General features: G+C 30.6%; 2 protein-coding genes and 1 long non-coding RNA gene across 3 annotated transcripts; 1 reads left to right on the top strand and 2 right to left on the bottom strand.

Moving 5' to 3' along the window:
- Positions 1–8: 8 nt before the first annotated feature.
- Positions 9–3,235, top strand: LOC125580719. The gene is made up of 2 exons (XR_007318463.1): positions 9–1,905; positions 2,090–3,235. It is a non-coding gene; the product is annotated as an uncharacterized LOC125580719 (long non-coding RNA).
- Positions 3,236–3,414: 179 nt separating this feature from the next.
- LOC106364850 (DNA-directed RNA polymerase III subunit RPC5) lies at positions 3,415–7,522 on the bottom strand. Its single transcript, XM_022696695.2, has 9 exons — positions 5,036–7,522; positions 4,885–4,953; positions 4,703–4,810; positions 4,394–4,462; positions 4,186–4,302; positions 4,011–4,052; positions 3,807–3,913; positions 3,676–3,729; positions 3,415–3,584 (listed from the first exon to the last, which is right to left on the bottom strand). Exons 1-9 carry the CDS (start codon positions 5,267–5,269, stop codon positions 3,581–3,583), a joined length of 804 nt encoding a protein of 267 aa, XP_022552416.1. The 5' UTR covers positions 5,270–7,522; the 3' UTR covers positions 3,415–3,580.
- Positions 7,523–15,819: 8,297 nt separating this feature from the next.
- LOC106367757 (probable WRKY transcription factor 48) lies at positions 15,820–19,773 on the bottom strand. Its single transcript, XM_013807595.3, has 3 exons — positions 18,899–19,773; positions 18,662–18,805; positions 15,820–16,522 (listed from the first exon to the last, which is right to left on the bottom strand). The coding sequence occupies exons 1-3, from the start codon at positions 19,447–19,449 to the stop codon at positions 15,955–15,957; spliced, it is 1,263 nt and encodes a 420-aa protein (XP_013663049.1). The 5' UTR covers positions 19,450–19,773; the 3' UTR covers positions 15,820–15,954.

Below are 19,773 nucleotides of genomic sequence, written 5' to 3'. Positions count from 1 at the left end.
TCGTAGCAACATTACATTCATTCTCAGTCCTATGTATTTGGCCATCTAAAGTATAAAAAAATGTAGTGCCCATAAATTTATAAAAAAAAAATAATATCATCAAACTCTTATAGAAATTTTGGCGCTTAATTAAGGTTCATGAGGTCAACCATGCACACACTAATTTTTTTTGGTAAAATGCTCACACTAATTGTGATTATTGTTATATAGTTTGGATCAGTTTAAGTGTATTATATATACTAATGATAAACCCAAGTTCACTTTATTATTATAGATAGAGAGATAGATGCTTGTTTAGCATTCTAAATTTTCAGCATGCAATGGTTGAAGCAGCATTATTTCACACCATAAAAAGAGAGATACCCATATCCATGTTAAATTAGTGTTATAGTTAAAATATTATTACATTTGCTTAGGTTAATTTAAGCTTGCCAACCTGATCGATATGTTAATGCATCATCATCAGTTCATCACTTATCAGTATCGTCGTAAGAATAGTAGAATACAAATGGGTCTACTCAATACTCAAGATTTATGGCCTTTAAGCCTAAGTTAAGAAGAACTAACTAACAAAATACGAATCCATAGAGGATACTCCTTTTATTTATGGTCTTTTTCATCTATATATAAATTTATATACCAAAAGGATATACGTTTCTTGTCCTAGACTTTTTTTCTTTTGTTAACCCATGGCTCCGTAGTTAGGCTCAGTTTCACGTAAACGAGTTAAATATATTAGTATTCAACATAGAAGTCGTAGCACCATTACATTCATTCTCAATCCTATGTATTTGGCCATCTAAAGTATAAAAAATGTAGTGCCCATAAATTTATATACAATTTTTTTAATATCATCAAACTCTTATAGAAAATTTGGCGCTTAGTTAAAGCTTCATGAGGTCAATCATGCTCACATTAATTGTGGTTATTGTTATATAGTTTGAATCAGTATAAGTAATAAGTGTATTAATCAGTATAAGTAATAAGTGTATTATATATACTAATGATAAACCCAAGTTCACTTTAATATCATAGATATATAGATAGTTAGATGCTTGTTTAGCATTCTAAATTTTCAGCATGCAATGGTGAAGCAGCATTATTTCATACCATAAAAGGAGCGCTACCCATATCCATGTTAAATTATAGTTATATTTAAAATATATTACGTTTGCTTAGGTTAATTTAAGCTTGCCAACCTGATCGATATGTTAATGCATCATCATCAGTTCATCGCTTATCAGTATATCTAATACAAATGGGTCTACTCAATACTCAAGATTTATGGCCTTTAAGCCTAAGTTAAGAAGAACTAACTAACAAAATACGAATCCCTAGAGCCTATAATTAATTTCTTGTCCAAATCATTTCATCATAAAAACAATATTTATCGCATATGAAATAGCATGATTCATACATAATAGAGTTCAAATATTCTAAATAAATACGATCCTATATTACATAAGATATGAAAACATATGTCAAAAATATCAAAATTAAACATTGACAATATATCATAAAAGAAAACAAAAAGCAAAAACGCTTTGTAGAACATCAGGTTTAGACTAAACCGTTTAGTTCAGCACCAAAACTAAAAAATTACCGTGGTAAAGAGTAAAGACATGTCCGAGTTAAATTAGAAAAAATAATGTAAATTACAAAACACAAGTGACACCGCCTGTTGAAACCTCCATGTGATCTCTCTTGCTTCGGTCTTTGTCTTGTCTTGTCTAACTCCAAACAATTGAAGCTTGCCGTGTCTTTCTTCATTGCCTTCAATCACTTACCAAAGTCACATCCATTATGAACCCCCTTGATGCTCTAGGGCACACGCACACTTCTCCCCACATTTAATTCACTTTCTCCTCCTCCTCCTCAGCCTCTCGTTTGCAATCAAAGTTTCAGGTACCCCCTTCCTTAATTTTGCTTAATCTCATCCAAAATCCTAAACTGTTTCGTGGGTTTGATCTCAATGATTCTCCTGAATCGAAAGTTTCTGACTGTTCTTTGGATACTACTGTAGTTTCATTGTTAGCTAGATGTTTGTAATATAGCAGCAGTGACTTGATTTGGATTAGTTCTTCTCCAGTGGCAGGAAACGCTAGAGTTGATTGCGCTTTACATACTTGTTTAAACTAGTCATCATGGCTAGGAAAGGAAGAGTGGATCACAACCAAACCAAGCAACGTAAAAAAACTTCTCTGTCTGAAAAGGAACAAGGGAAAGCTAGTGAGACTGAGAGTGTCCTGAAACAGAATCCCCAAGAAGATATACATACAACAAGTATCCCAGTTTGTGAAACGTCTGAAAGAGACATGGATCATGCAGTAGATACAGACTTAGCTGGAGATAGTAAACCTCCTGGTTCTGTAACAGAAGAAGAAGCTAGATACATTCCTTTTGGTCGTGAACACATCAACTGTTTTATGAGAAGCTTGCTTGATATTTTGAGCACCAACAGCCCCTCTGAGAACATTGCGCTATCAGGAAACTGAGGATACCATTGAATCAGTGGATGGAAAGAAACAGGCCTTTGATAGTTTCTCTCAAATCAAGAGCATATAAAGCTCGTGACATTGTTGCAAAGAAGATTCGGCAAGCGTCCCATGCTGGAACATAGCTTCCATATGATTTTCCTTTGTATAGAATCAGGCAATACCTAGAGGGGCCAGCAAGGGAGATCAGAGATGGGAAAAACTGGATGCAAGTTGATAAAATCATTACCTCATAAGCGTTCTGAAGTTTCTTAAAAGCTTCAGCTGCTCTCTCATTCCCCAACATGGCAAGAACCTCGGTATGCATCATACCTTCTGAGAGGAATGCTGAAGCCTCCTAACGTTCCATGTGAACACGAACGTGGCAGGTGCAAAACGAGGAACAAGTGGTTCATCAGGGCAAAGAGGAGGAAACCAGAGGATGCCTAATGGGAACATGGACGAAACAATGACTTAGGAAGAGTTCTATGAGTGGTTGCAGAACGCCGCGCAAGCTGGTATGTTTGATAATGCTGCCGAGAGCTCTCCTTCACCAAGTGCCAGTAGCACTAGTACTAGTAGTAGTAGCAAGAAGAACAAAAAGGGGAAGAAGCAATGGTGAGCACTGACCAGTGTTGTTTCATATATTAACATGATGAAAATTTTGTAGCTTTTTTAAGGAAATTATACTATTGCCTTTGATAACTTTTATTTATACATAGAAAAAAAGCTCTCGGAAGAAAGCTGATTGATAAATTCAACTTAAGTGTTCAGTTTAATTTAACAATTCCAAACTTGTTTAAAAAAAATAACTCACTAAACCATCAAAGGCAATGACAATGAGTTTCAAGAGGAGGAACTCATGTTGATAGCTTTTCACTTCTTCAACAAGTTTAGCTTTTGAGTCTGTATTACTCTTGATCACATCAATTGTGTAACCTTTGGACTGAGTAGTCCAATTGTTTTAATTTCTCTTTCTAAAAGTAGGACAATGCAAGTTCACTAGAGTTGTCTCAAAATGTTACTGAATCATAACAGTCCTGATGGGTAACAAAAAATGAATCTCTCAGCATCTATTCAAAACAAACCCATCCTGAAGAGTTGCATCACCTGCACAAACACCTGAGAGAGTCAGAGACTTGAACATACACTTTGGTTATAAACATATAGAAAACTGGTGAAAGGGATCTCAAAGTGAAACCTTCTGGAGTTTCTGCTGCTTTCCCCACGGCACAATGAGTTGATATAAGCGTTCCTACAATGACATGCAAGAAGACATAAAGAAAACACACACAGATTATCTCTAGCAGTCAAAAGGAAGACATCATATACCGGCTCATGTTGAAGTTTATTATAGAGTTCTCACTGGCCATCATTTTGGTAAGGTATCTAGAGTGAAATTCTGATCCAAGTCCATGATACTTGAGTGAAACCCAATTCTAAAAGGAATAAAGAAAGATGTAAGTATTAAATTCACAAATCCATAGCTAACAACAACTCAATTAATAAACCAAAATAACCCCATTTGTCTTTTACTTCTTCAGGTACTGGTTTCTGATCCTTGGATACTCCCTTGTTCTGTCATGAATAAAAGGAAATGAGAATCATGTAAATGGTGGCATTAGTAGCCAAACTACTCAGTCCAATCTTTGACAAAGAGAAAATAAAAAGGCTAAACTCTAGAGGAACAATGTTAGATCATGACCCCTACCTGCTTTTTTGATGCTCTGGCAGATTCTTCAGGAGCTTCTGCTTGTATTCTTTTGGATGAAAGATACTTCATAGACGGTCGGAGCTGAGGAACAGCATGAACAGGATTCAAGTGTAACTTCAAGACCAACAACAAGTCCAGTATTATAAAATATAATCTACACTATACATGAATGTTATTAAGCTTTGAAAAAACAGAAAGACAGTACCGTATCACCTGAAAGAACCCCAACAGCATAGTCCAATGTAGGAGGCGGTTTCCATGCTGTTGTCAAGGTCTACCAAATACAAGAAGAATGAATGAATAAATGTTACATGCAGAGCCGGATCTGAGATTTCGGGAGTTATAAACATTTTTTAAAAAACTCTAATAAAACAATTTTTTCGTAAATTGGAAGCATATTACTATTTAGAACTCCTCCAAAAAATTTGAGGAGAAAGGTCAATAGTTCATGGGGCTGTGCCCAGATCCGGCCGTGGTTGCATGACAATGATCAAGATTGGAACTAGAATCGAACCTGCTTAGTCATATGTAATTCACTTGCAGACTTTGAGTCATAGTTAGTGGAATTAACATCCATAGACAAATCAAGTTCCACCTCGGAGGTAGAAGGGTTCACTCTAACCTTAAAAGATACAAATTAACAAATGATTAGAACACAAAAAAATGCAACACAAAACAAAAGGGAACAACACTCACTTCTTGGCAACGTTCATCCATTTCATATGCACGCCAAGACGGTCTTAGAGGGTATTGTAGAACATAAAGCTGTGACATCATTGAGAAATCAAAACACTTAAAACGATTAGCAAAATCATAATAGTGAAAGTAATAATAATCTCTAGCTAACCTCAGTGTTGGCACCAATAGATGGATTGTAGAACACGTCAATTTCACGAACAACAACGTCTTCTTCTTCTTCTTCCTCCATCAACGTCTTCTTCTTGCTGACAGACTCGGAAGGAGCATCAGTTTCTGAGGAATGTACTGGAGTTGGTTCAGGTTTGGACTTTCGGGCACGACCAGGTGCAAACCTGCGGGTCTTAGAGACATATTTTGGTTTGTCTTCGTCCTCAAAGTCCATCTCTTTCGTTCTTGCTAGCAACAATGCAAAGTCAAGAAACAAGATTTCAACCAAACCCTAAAACGTGGATCACAAGAATCTCATGAGCTCGAGAAAAAGATTCAAACTTTATCGGATCACTAACTAAGAGACGCGGAGATGCGTAAGAAAGGAAGAGGAATTAGGATTACCGGCGAGCTGTGACGGAACAAGTTTGCAGAGTTTAGTGCAAAAAATTATGCACCGTGGAAGGTTTGAACCTGAGACGAGATGGATAGCGGCAGAAGAGAACGTAACCAACCGAGCTATTAGCTTTATTAGAGTTTCTTTCGAATATATTATATATATAGTAATTACTATAACCGATTCACATCTATATTGCGGCAAACCCATCTATATGAGCCAAACTCAGAGTACAAAGCAGCCCATATCTAAAAAGTAATATAATAAGCCCAACAGAAACCACCACATGTAAAATTTAAAATTCCCCCAAGACAGGATTGACTGAGCATGACTTGGTGGCTGGAAAATAAAATAGAACGGTACACATTTTATCTGTGATTTTTTGTACTTCATTATTCTACTACATGTATGTAAATAACTGATCAATCAATTCATCGATTTCACGAAATCAACCACTATGTCATCTAAGTAGATTCATTGCATGATACTTTATTTTCACTGACTTTGATTAGTGGATAGATGTTTATATAAAATAACCAAAACTTGGTTAACATCATTAAACCAATCATACATAATAATTAGAATCTAAATGATGTTATATGATAACTAAATGATTGTAGCCAAATCCACTTCGATTTCTTCCTTGTATACCACAAATTCGTACATGTATTTACATACACAATATACATATACAATTGACCCGTACGTTTTCTTTTTTAATTATACAGAATATTCTGATCCCACGGAAGTGTCCAGACTAGTCATGTGTTACTACATGTGGGTATCTGTTCCTGACGATGTTAAAATGTTAGTTTCCCAATAACCGGGATTTAAACCCTGATGACTTCACCGTATTAAACTTTTGCCTTCAAGTTAATCATTACCGGGCCGTAAGTTTTCAGTTTAAACAGAGAATATTATTTACAGAATTGAGTTAAAAGTGAATTTACAGGAAACTCTTTATTGGAAATTAAAACATGTTTATACCATGTGATTAGCTGAACACTAACGTTTGCCTGGTGCAATTTAAATTAACATTTGGTCATGATGTTATTATACGAACCGTCAACATTTCACATCTCAAGCTTAGTTCAAAAAAAAAACATTTCACATCTCATTTTCCACGTATGTCCCTCTCTTTTTTCAGCTTAAAATGAAATAATTTACTGTTTTATACAATATAAAATACGTCTACTTCTCTCTTAAAGTCGTAACGATCACTTGATGAAATGTTTGAAAAAGTTAGCTCAAATTTAATACTAGTTACTAATTCTTATGATAGTAAAATTTTAATTAATTTACCATCAAACTCGTTCAGCTTATTTTATAGTGAACATTTAATTAAGATCCTAACATAACCGGCGTCATGCAGTAAACAAATCTCTTTCTTATTAAAGGAGAAACATTCATAGAAATAAACCTTGACCTCATGTGTTTATTACATGAGTGCCATTTCCTATGTGTCATCACCTAAGGCACTCTCACTAGCTTTTTAAAATAACCCTTTATGACCTAGAATAATTACAACCAAATGCCATTGGACATATACATTATACAATATGATTTATTTAGATCTCAATCGGTTTTGTGACATATGCATTACAATCCGATTTGAAACAAAAACCGGGAATTTATGACAGGCACCATATTAACGCGATTGAAAAAGGTAACAAATAAATTTCGACATCTATCAAATTAATTTTAGGTTTCGATAATTCTTCAACATTTTTGTTTACGGTTTGTTAATATACTTTATAATGCAACATTTTATGAACATTCTTTTAAATAATACCAAATCGTATTATAATGTAACATTTTTGAAACCGAGTCAACATTTTATGAATATTTCTAGACTAATTACAAAAAAATACCACTGGTCATTACATTATAGTATATTATTTTAAGACTCATCGTTAACTCTTTATATGCACCATGATAGCATATTTTATAAAAATGTCTTCATACCAATGCATTTCATATTTCATGTTCGATATATTGTTGCATTCTATCATTTTTGGTCAATTATATATACTTGGAACGCTAATATATATATATATATATATATATATATATATATATATATATATATATATATATATATATATATATATGTGAAGTTATATGCATACTTTCTGATTCAGACATAAACTTTGCATACATTTGAAATACCTCAATGTTAATCAAAAATAAATAAAAATATTTTATATGTTTAGTTTAATATAATGCATAAGCTCGGACCATATAGTAGTTTATTGCATGAAAATGAAAAGAGCAATGTTTACATTAAGTCGCATAGATATGATGCATATAATTGACCGAAAATAGATCTACAATAATTGCTTACGGTTTTGTAAATCACACCCTTTTAAATATGTTTTACATGAAGTCGTTGTCAAATTAGGTATCTTCTTCTTCGATTTTACATTGCATGGTAATATTAGCATAAAATACAATAATAGCTATAAATGCAATTAAATTTCTTTTTAAATTCGATTTTACTACTTTGACTAAATTTACTACATGATTTTCAATCATCATAAATTTTATAATAATTGCTTACGATTTTGAATAATAATTTCAATCATCATAAATTTTATAATAACTGAGAAACTAGCTATAAATGCAATTAAATTTCGCAATAATTCGATTTTACTACATTGGTTGAATTTACTACATGATTTCCAATCATCATAATTTTTTTAATAATTTCTTATGGTTTTGAATCATAGTTCCAATCATCATAAATTTTATAATAATTGACTACATGATTTATTCACGATTTTTAACTGATTGAAATTATAAGAGCAATTTAGTATTTTAATTCCATCACCATAAATTTGATTTTAAACTGATTAAAATTTGACATTAATTGTAGATTAATTATGTTTGCATATATAAATAGGAGTTCATCATAGCTACATGTACTCACAATTGTCTCATTTTCAAAACTATTATACCACTACATTCAATCTATCAAAAAATCATGGCATTGTTTAACTCGGTTGCCGACTTGAAGCCCTTTAAAACCATGTGGAGAGTGATGTTGGATATTGTCAGAATGAGGTAATGCATTTTTTTTACAATTCACTTACGTCATGTGATTAATATGCCTTAAGGTTTTAACATTTTTAATGCTCATAATAGGATTGCAAATGAGGAATTTTGAAGACATTATTCACCGGAGATGTTTTTCTCGATTTTAATTTGTTTTTTATTATATTGTGTTCCAGAAGGATTTATTATTCTATTGCTTATGTTTTGTTTTATCTTTAATTCATAGTTGATTTTATATTAGTTTTTGTTTTCTTTTATGGCTTTTATTGACTCTTTTTTGCTACCTATAAGACAAATAAACTATAACATAAACAAGTTTTAAAAAAATCAGGTTTAATTAGTTAGTGAAATCGGTATTTTAGTCTAAACTGTTATTTTAGAATTTTTACATTTTTCTATGCAATGTACCTTTATAATATATATTAATTCAAATTAATAATATCTTTAAATCTACTCATTCCGCGCATAGCGCGGGTTATCACCTAGTAATACTAATATACGTCCTATATATACATATACATGTTACATGTACATGCGTGCAACTTTACGTACGGGATGGTGTGATTAAAGAAATACATTAATTAGTATATTAACTCTCCATAATATAAAAAGCATGCTTTGTTTTGATACTTAGTTGGTGATGGAGTAGAGTTGTTGAGAGTAGCCTGTTAGAACTCCTCTTGTTTCTATTTGTTTTAGTGATTAAAAGACAGTCCATTATGGACATTACTAACTCTATGCTTTTTGCATTTGCTTTTATATTTAATATCAGCCATACATCACTTGCGTAGCTATCGGCTTCCTGAAAAAGACCTAAAGCATATTTGCACGCATATATAGCTCCATGCATCAGCTTTATGATTGACATATATATACACCGGTGTGTGTGTGGGTTTAGGTTTGTGTTTGTTAATTAATGTCAAAAGCTGACTTACATAAAACGGATATATTAAAATATGACATTACTATAATTCCGTACCATAACAATTCAATTGTATTTCTTATATTGTAATTTGTTAGTAGATATTTATCAAAACTTATGCTATATAATACTACAGTTTATATTTGGTCAGAGAAAAGAGAAATAAATTAATGATGTTGTTTATGTTAAAATATGGTCCATATAAATGCCCATATCTAAAAACAATGGTGGGTCAAGTACGCATATGACAAACTGCGTGCTTATTTATTAATCCTAAAAGTCTTTTTGAATGTTATATGTGATGATTGACGACTACCATAAAAGTTGCAGCGAAGAAAACTCTAAAAGAGACTTTGAGTTTAAAGCCAAATTAAAGATTAATTATTTAAGCTATTTGTCACCGTTATTGAAAAAACATTTTTTGGTAAAGACCCATTTTGAAATTATAGATGTCAGAGCATCTTTGACCCTAAAAACCCAATTAATTTTTTTTTGTCTAATTTAAAAAAAAATTATTGAAAAAAAAAAAAAAAAATTAAAAACTAAAAATCGTGGACCGCCACGTGTGTCAGTGGAACCCACAAATAGTGCAAGAACCAAACTCTTAGAAAAGAAATTTAGAAACCAAACTCTTAAGTTTTTTGTGAATCTCACCTCTTAATAACTCTCGAGGTGGGGATAATCATGCTTTTAGTTTTGAATAAATGGTGCGTGTGCATGGGTGTGAATAAGTATGAAGGGATAGTATAGTAGTTATGAAACTTGAAAATTAACATATATACATTCAATTATGTACTAGTTTTATATATAATCTAGCCAATGACAATCTAGTACACCAGGTCATATAATAACTGTATGTCCACTAATTAGTTTTACGTCTTGGAACTAACTGAAGTTAATATTGAATGAATGTATATATGTTATGCATTTAACTACAAGAATGCATGATTATGAATGAATTTAGTAAGGTTTGAATAAATTGTAAAATGAGAGCCGGCCTAGTTGATAGCAGCATTGCAAATTAAATGATATAAAAAGTCTGCATATAATTTAACAAAACTCCAAATGCATGCGCGGTATGCATATATACTACTCCCTCTGTTTTTAATTATAAGTAGTTTTACTTAAAAGCACAAATATTTAGAAAGTTGTTATCTAAAAAAATATATCATTTAATCAATTAATTCAACCAATTATAAAAAGCTTAATATTATTTTATTGGTCACACAATATCCAATAAATGAAAAAGGTGCATTGAAATATGTAAACTACTTATATTGTGAAACAAACTCTTTTTGCTAAAACTACCTACATTTAAAAACAGAGTGAGTATCATACTCCTGGGAGAAAACACTTTATTAATGCTCAAACAAAAATGAAGTTACATCTATATCACATATGCTACAAACCTCTGTTCCTACTTCCTAGTTAGCATCGTTTATTTGTTAATAGTGATTCCGAAAAAGAAAACGATGCTAAATATTGATGAAAAAACACATTAAAAAACCAGGGGACATTTGCTAAAACTAACCCAAATATTCAAGTCAAATGTAAAAGTGTACCCCACTTTCAGTCAAATGCAAAACCAACCTAAAGGAGTAATGAAAGTACTATTTAACCCTTATGACCAAACAAAAAACAGAAATGTATTTTACGTTTATATCCTTTGGAAGTCTACATGTAATAAAAGAAGTCTACATATATATAGACTTCCTACGAAGTCTACTTTATAGACTTGTTTTGTAGTCTACACTCTAATTTGATCTAATAATTTAATTTTGAAAATTTATAAAAATAATTATTGTGATATTTTTAACTAATCATCAATATAATGGATAATATGAAGTAAATAAATTAAAATTTCATATAATCGAACAATTTTGAAGAATATATACTAATTTGGTTATCATGTGTTAGACTATGTTCATAGTTTAGAAACAAAAGGTTCTAACATGTTATGTCTTTTAGTAGTTGATTTCATAGGGTTAGATTTTAGATTTTTTTTTTTTGTTTTATTAACTTAAATCTGCATATTAATGTTTAGTAGTTTATATTTTGTATAAATGAGACTTTTTGATTATCAAGCAAAACATTTAGGGTTTGAGATTTGTGGTTTAGGGTTTCGTAGACCTACAATAAAGTCTATTTATCTGAAGATGTATTTTTCAGTCTATATTTTTCAATTTGTTTTACAAAAAATCATTATATTTAAACTAAGTTAAGTTCCTTACGAATAAAAAAGTGAAATCATATACTATAACTATTAAAAAATAAAGAAATAAATTTAATAAATCATATATTAAAATTACTAAAATAATAAAGAATAAATAACAATAACTAAATTATTATAGTAGACTTCCAAAAAGGTCTACTATGTTATAGTAAGATCTACTCCAAAATTTTAATTTTAGTAGACTTCAAACGAAGTCTACAGTATCGTAAATTTTAACCTAGTTACATTTTTGTCTCCCTATATAAACAAAATTTATACAATATCTCTCTCTAAAGTGGCTGCACAAGTTTTTAAAACTCTCTCCCTTCTCTCTAAAACTTTCTCTCTTCTCTCTAAAATTCTCTCAATTGTTTCGAAATCTCTCTCATTATCTTCTTTCTCTCTAAAATTTTCTCAAGTCTTTCTCACAATATTATCTTGTCATTTTAGATATTATGATTCATGGTTTTCATCTTCTCCTTTAAAAAATGTAAGTTTTAGATCTATAGATTTTAAATGTGTATTTTTATGTTTATTTCTCACAATATTATCTTTTTTTGGTAGGTATTATCACTCATCGATTTCATCATCTCCTCTAAAAATGTAAGTTTTAGATTAATAGATTTTAAATATGTATTTACATGTTTATATTCAAATAAATTTATAGATCAAGCTCTCTACATTAATTTGCTACTAGTTTACCTTATAAATTCTATTATGTAAATTATTTTCAGATTTAAAATTATTTTCACATTTCAAAATATATAGATTTTTTCAGATCTGAAAATTATCAGACAGTGTAGACTTCTAAAGAAGTTTACTAAAGCTTGCAGACTTCATATGAAGTTTACTAAACCACAAAGTTTAAGCATACTTCATTGGAAGTCTACAAAAATATGACTTTAATTTTTTCTATGTTTTTTAATAATTTTATCTTATTTTGCAGGTATTTTCTTCCATAGTTGTTCTCTTCTCCTCCTAGAAATGTAAGGTTTACATCTATAGATTTAAAATATGTGTTCTAGTATTTATATTCAAATAAAGTTACATATTAAAATTCATATTAATATGTCTTTGTATAACTATTTTGTCTACTAAATCATATTTTTAAAAGATTTTTAGATTTAAACTTATTTCATATTTTTAATGTATTAAATTTTTCAGATCTATTTTTTTTATAGAGTAGACTTCATTTGAAATCTACTTAAAACTTACGGCTGGTAGACTTCAAACGAAGTCTACTAGCCTTGACTTTTGAGCATATTTCATTAGAAGTTTACTCAAATATGATTTTAATTTTTATCTTATTTTTCATAATTTTATTTTATTTTGCAGGTATTCTCTTTCAATGTTTTCAAATCATCTTCCCAAAAATGTAAGCTTTCCATATATTCATTATAAGATATTTTGTGTTTATAATGAACTAAATTTATAGATTCATACATTATCTTTTTGCTTTGTTACAAGGATGACAAAAAACCATTTTTGAAATATTTTCGAGAACAAAGTATTTTCAAATTTTCGAAATGCACACTTTTAGATATGAAAATTTCCCATTAGTGTAGACTTCAACTAAAGTCTACTAAACAATAACTTTACGTAGACTTAATAAAAAGTCTACTAAAATATGATTTCATTTTTTATCTTATGTTTTTCTCATAACTCTATCTTATTTTGCAGGTACTTTTTCCAAGACTTTATTTGAAGCATCAAGATTATGAAAAATCAAACATACTCAAGAATATTTTCTAATATATTGCTCTGTAATAACTTTCATAATAAAATATTAATTTTTAAATAATTTTTTAATGCATAATCAATAAACATTGTATTCATTTTTAGTTGTTTTCACTTGTATGATATTATTAATTTTTTGTTAGATATCAATTTTTTCACAAGATCTAACCAACCAAACAAGTAAAAACTAACACACATGTGAGAAGAAGAAAATCTATACAAAATTTTCCCAAAAATTTTCAAGAATAACACTAATCAAAACAATTTGCAATAAGTATCAAGTGTATAATTATAACACATTAAATTGTGAAATTCATCCAAGACCATTAAAATTTTACTAACATACACTGTAAAATAATTAAATCATGAAAAAATATGATGAATAATAGACAAATACACTTTTAATAGAATTTACGATGTAGACTTCAACTGCAGTCTACATTTGTAGATTTACAAAAACGTCTACACTTATTATCTAAAATATAGTCAATCCAAAAAAATTTAGTGTATTTGGCGCAGGTTTGATACACAAAGGCGTACAAAGTGTGTCTTAGATAACTCGATCAAGTTCTGTACTTGTCGATTATTCATGACATGCATAAGAGGAGTATTTTCCTATTCAGAGTCATTTGTTTTAAATGATGTTTGGTAAGGAATAGGTTAGCACCATCTTCTCAATTTTGTTGTCCAGATCATAATCTTCTTGTGTCATTTCAAGAAGTTTACCATGTGTACAGCCATCATGCACAAGGAACATTCTTCAACCTTTCCGATTCTTCATCCTTTTCGAATATTTTGTCACCCAAAATGTCTTTGGCCCATGCCTCACACTCGCTCTAAGTTTCCAACCACATCCTTGAATACACTTAGCCACATACAAAGTTTTCGTTTTGTCTTATATGCTGAGAATGTAAATTTATATTCCACAGTCACCGACTTCAGCTTTGAAACAAATTCAGCCTTATTAGCAAAACTATAAACGAAGACTTACAAATACGTCTACAATTATTAGCTAACAACATTGTCAAATTAAATGAATTATACCTTCATAATTATAAAAAAATCTTTTCAAAATCACTCAAACCCATTAGGATTAACTAACACACACTGTCAAACAAAAAAACAAGAAAAAATTTAATGAATAATACACAAATCCACATTTTTATAGATTTTTCTATGCAGACTTAATATTCAGTCTCTGAAGATGTAGACGTTCTTTTCAGTTTACAGACGTAGACTGTCAAATAGGTCTACTCTTTGGGTTGGTTTTTGCAATTGACCATTTTACAGGTTGCTTTCTATAGTTGAATAAAAGTTGTGATTTTGTACATGTAGACTTTCATTTCAGTCTACAATTTAAAAATATTACTTTTTGCAATTGACCAGAATTCATCCAAGATTTGACTTTCAGAACTAGACTTCAAATGCAGTCTACATGTTTGAATTTTTTTGAAAGAGGTTAGTTTTGCAATTGACCAAGTTTGACTTCAAATCAGTAGATTGAAATGAACGTCTACGGGTGTGTAGACTTCTTGTGAAGTCTACTCTCATATCCGACGGGTTGGTTTTGCATTTGACCAAAATAAAAAAGTAGACTTTATACGCAGTCTACATTTTTTTTTAAGATAAGAAGACTGCATATGAAGTCTACAATTTAATAAATTTTTGATTGCTTTTTAAACTTTTTGGTCAAACACAAAACTAACCTATTCCACGAAGTCAAAGTTTTGGTCAAATGCAAAACTGACCTTTTATAGACTTCGTTGGCAGTCTACATTTTGTAGACTTCCGTTGAAGTCTATTTTGAAAAGTCAAAAGTTCGGTCAAATGAAAAACTAACCTCTTTTAGGTAGACGTCTTAGTAAGTCTACCGAAAATTTTATTTTTGTTGTCAAAGGTAAAGACGGAGACTACTGGGGAAGTCTGCATTAGAAAAAAAATTGTCTGGTCAATTGCAAAACTAACCCGTGCGTTGACAAATAGACTGTATCGTAAGTCTCCACGGAGGCGTAGACATACAAAACAGTCTACCGTCGCGACACATATCTGAAAAAGAACGAAAACCATGTAAATAGTTACCTTTTTCATGTGTAAAGCTCGTTTCCAACCTTTTCAACCGTCCAAACTCCAAATATGAGTAAAAAGAAGCATCTTTAACGATTCACTAATGAAGAAACTCGAAAATATGAAGTTTGTGATTATGAAAATGATAGTTATGAGAGTTTTTTAGATCGAAATGTAGAGGAGATGAGAGAAAATGAAGTTTTTTGGGTTAGAATGAGAAAAAAAGTGGTTGAAAATTGAATTATAGAGCTTTAGAGCTCAAAAATGGTGGTTCATGGTGGTTGAAAAAATTGATGATGATGGCATTTTTGTAAATAAGAAGAAATGGTTAGGGTGTATTTGGTTTTTTGTTAATTTCGAAATTAATAAAAAAATAAATAAAAATGGCAATTTTGTGAATAATTCAAAAACATAAGGATGATATGGAAATTTTATTGATAAATAGTATGGAAAAAAAAAAGGTTGGTTTTGGATTTGACTTGAAAATATGGGTAGGTTTTGAAAAACATCCAAAAACCAGCTAGCAATATCGGCTTAATTATCTAAACCGGTCAAAAACTCCTCATAAATCAACCGGTCCCGGCCAGAAAAAAAAAGTACCCCGGGGAAAATAGTTGTGCATTTATTGTCCTCTTCATTGGTTCGAGTGTTAATAGTATCCGATCTGATCTTCGAAGTAAGAATATCTTGAAGTAATCCATGATCTCTAATGGCAGCAGTAGTTGACGTCGAAGCTTGTGACATATCACAACCAAATCCATGGAATGATGATGACCCTGGATTTACGAAACTGCCATCAGAGGAGGAGCTTCTATTGATCATGCTTAGAGAGTTATTGTTGTACATGATGTTGTAAGGTTGATGATGCTGAGATAGCAAGTAGCGTGGCTGAGGGATAGAGAATGACGATGATGATGACGCGGTGGTTGCACCATGGTCGAGGATTGGTGACGTAAGCATTCCGATGTGTCCACGTGGCGTCATGGGGAAAGGATGAGTATGTTGACCTTCGTAAGTTGTCATGACGATGGAAGGATCATCGGAGGATCTCTCCACTCTCTTCTTCACTCCACAACCCACTGTGGTGCAGCGGTAATAACTTCTGCACAATAAAATAACTTATATTAAATGATAATAAATTTACAAACCAAAAGTAGTCAATATTTTTTTTTTTTTTTTGAAACTGTTGTCAATATTTTCTTATGTACTTTAAAATTTTGGAAAACGAATAAGGAAGATATGAAGGACAGAAGATCTCGAGATCTGAGATGAAGTTTTGGGACAAGTTGAGATAGAAATCTTCCGACACAAGCAACATAAATCAAGGGAAGAAACAAAACATAGAAACCTCATGTAATGGAACAAAATAAAATATACTAGATAATAACTCGCGCCTTGCGCGGGATGTGATTATTAGTTTTGTTATTTTTTAATAAAAAGATATTAAATCTGTTTAATCTGGATATTGGTTCGGTTTTAAGTTTTTTTTTGATGTTTAATGTTCTAAAATATAATTATTATTTTAAATTAATATTTATTTTAGTTTATTCGGTTAAAATGTTTGATTTTTTGGTTTTTTCCGGTAAAACCAAAAATTAATATTATTTATTTATTTTCATGTTATGAATTTTAAACAGTTGTCATGTCGAACCAATAGTTTCATATTATAGTTTCTAAACAGATAAATAGTTTAAAAAAAAAATTATTAAGACAAATCATTTCACTACAATTTAGTCGGTAGTGAAAGAAGCATTAAAAAAAAAATCAACTTTCAAAAAAATTAGATACTTCTACTTAGTTACAATATGCTCACATCAAGGTGCACATGTATGTGTATGTAAAAAGTATATAAAAATAGTTGACAAATATATATAAAAATATAGTTAATTAATATTAAATAACATTTTTGTCCAAAATAATACATGAAAGATAAAATTAAAATTAATTTAAAATAAAAAAGCCTTGACATTAGTCAACGTTTTCATATAAATAAAATAAAATTGTATCTTAAAGTAGGGGTGTACACAGATCGAATATCTGGGTATTTGGAAGCATTCATGTCGATTCGATCTTTAGCCACCTAGATATTCGGTGACTCGGATATCCGAAATGTTTTAGAATTTTAAAGAATATCTGATTTGATCCGTAAATAAAATAAAATTTTAAAAATAATTGAAAAATTTAATAATAACAATTTATTACAAAAATAAAACATTATTTAAATTTTTAAATTCTAGTACCTAATATAATAAATTTAATTCAAAAAAAATATTGTAAAACTGATATAAAGTATAATATATATAATGTATATATATATATATATATAATTCTTTACATATATGTATATATATACATATAACAGATCGAGTTAGATATATGTTCCTAAAAATATTGGTATTTGTGATTTGCTTCTTTTTTGGATATTGTATTTTAGTATTTGATTTGTTTCGTAGAATTGTGGATATCCAGATTTTTTGGTTCAAATCAAAACGGATAACGAATCAAATCAAAATTTATGAATATTTTGCTCAACTTTATCCGTAAACAATAAAAATAATATATATATAGTTTGGTTTTTGATTCGTTATCTATTTTTATTTGAACCGAAAAATCCAGAGTTTTATTGGAACTATTATGTGAGTTTTATATTAAAAACACACAAAATACATAGTGTGAACACATTTATGAATATAGTGTGAACGCGTTAGTATATTTATTATCAAATCATTGTGAAGCTGCCACGTGTCTATTATAGTGTGAATGCTTTTGTTACAATGCTTCTCTTTTAATATATGGGATTCTTGGAAACGAAAATTCAAACATTTTGGACCCTACAAACACGCGTATTAGGTACATATAGTCTTCTATATTATATATCATAGTGGACATGTATATAATATGAGTTAGAGTCATGTGAAATGCATATAGACTCGGCATATACACTGAATATAGGGCTACTCTACATGCACATGCCCATATACATACATATATAGTGTGTTATTATTTATACGATAGGTTGAATGAACATGTATGTAATACAACATCTCGAAAATGTGATATGAAACCAAAAAATAACATGTAGATGGTGTAGATGATCCTTATGAATAAGAAAAACTGGATCTAGGGAAGTATATAAAGTATATGTAAACACAGATGCATGCAAAATGACCATGATCTACATGGATCTAGCTAGGGCTGTAATATATATGTATTCACTTATATACAGAGTAATAGATTTTACCTGGGATAAGGACTGTTTTTGACAGCTTTCTGGCCGTACTTTCTCCACCTATAACCATCGTCAAGATTATCAATATCACTCTTCGTCAGAAACGCAAACCTAGCCTCTCTTGCCTTCTTTTGTTGCTTCTTCTTCGCCTTCAACCTTCAAAACAAGATAGTTCACACAAATATTAATAAAATCCAAACATATATAAATCAATTAGTCTATAAAAAGGAAGGTTAATTATTTACTTACTGTGGCTTAGTACCCTTTGGCCCATGTTGATCTCCATCTTCTTGGTCTTTAACAGTAACCTCTTTATTTATATTATCATTATCAGCTTCGTTAGATGAAGAGGAGAATGAGGTTGCGTTTGGAGATGTCGGTGTTGTGCTCACAACTTCTGAGGACTCATCCTTTGTTGTTACAGGTTGAGACAAGGGTAAATCCGTAAAAATGTGGTTGGTGTTGTTTTGGAGAGGAAAGGCATTGAATGAAAAAGAAGATGAGTTAGAGGAGGAAGCAAACTGATGTTGGTCTTGTCGGAGCAAGTCAAGGAAAGAGTTGGGGTTATTAGAGGAGTGATCTTCGAAATAAGAATAAGCAAAAGGTGAAGATATTGGAATATCGAAGATGCTAGAGAGATTCATGTTGTTCCCAGCTAGCTCCATCTGATGATGATCTGATGTTGTAATAAGATTCATCATGTGTGTTGATGATGATGTTGTTGTCTCTGTGTTCTTGGTACTGTTGGGCTCCTTTTTTTGTTGTTCTTGATGATGATCCTCTTTAATCTTCTTCTCCATGTAATAGAAAAGATAGAATATATAAGAGATATACTTTATAGAAATATCATCATCATTGTCAATCTTCTGAGACTTTATGAGGAAGAGAAAGGATAACTTTTCTTTAGCTTTCTTGGTTGATTTGATGAAATGTTTTGTATTTTGTAATAGTTTGTTGTGATTTGAGATGAGAAGAGAAAAGAGAGGTGTGAATATAACTTTTGTGGAGTTTGGGTTTATCTGGAAAACAGCTTGGATTTAGGAGGTTTTCCATTTGTTTTTTTTTAAATTATTATAATAAATGTCCTTTTCATTTACGCGGGCAAGAATATTAAATAAAGGCAA

The sequence above is a fragment of the Brassica napus genome, chromosome A2, assembly GCF_020379485.1.
Source record: "Brassica napus cultivar Da-Ae chromosome A2, Da-Ae, whole genome shotgun sequence".
Lineage (NCBI taxonomy): Eukaryota > Viridiplantae > Streptophyta > Magnoliopsida > Brassicales > Brassicaceae > Brassica > Brassica napus.
The sequence above is the reverse complement of the archived record's forward strand: the minus strand, read 5'-3'. Positions and strand labels throughout refer to the sequence as shown.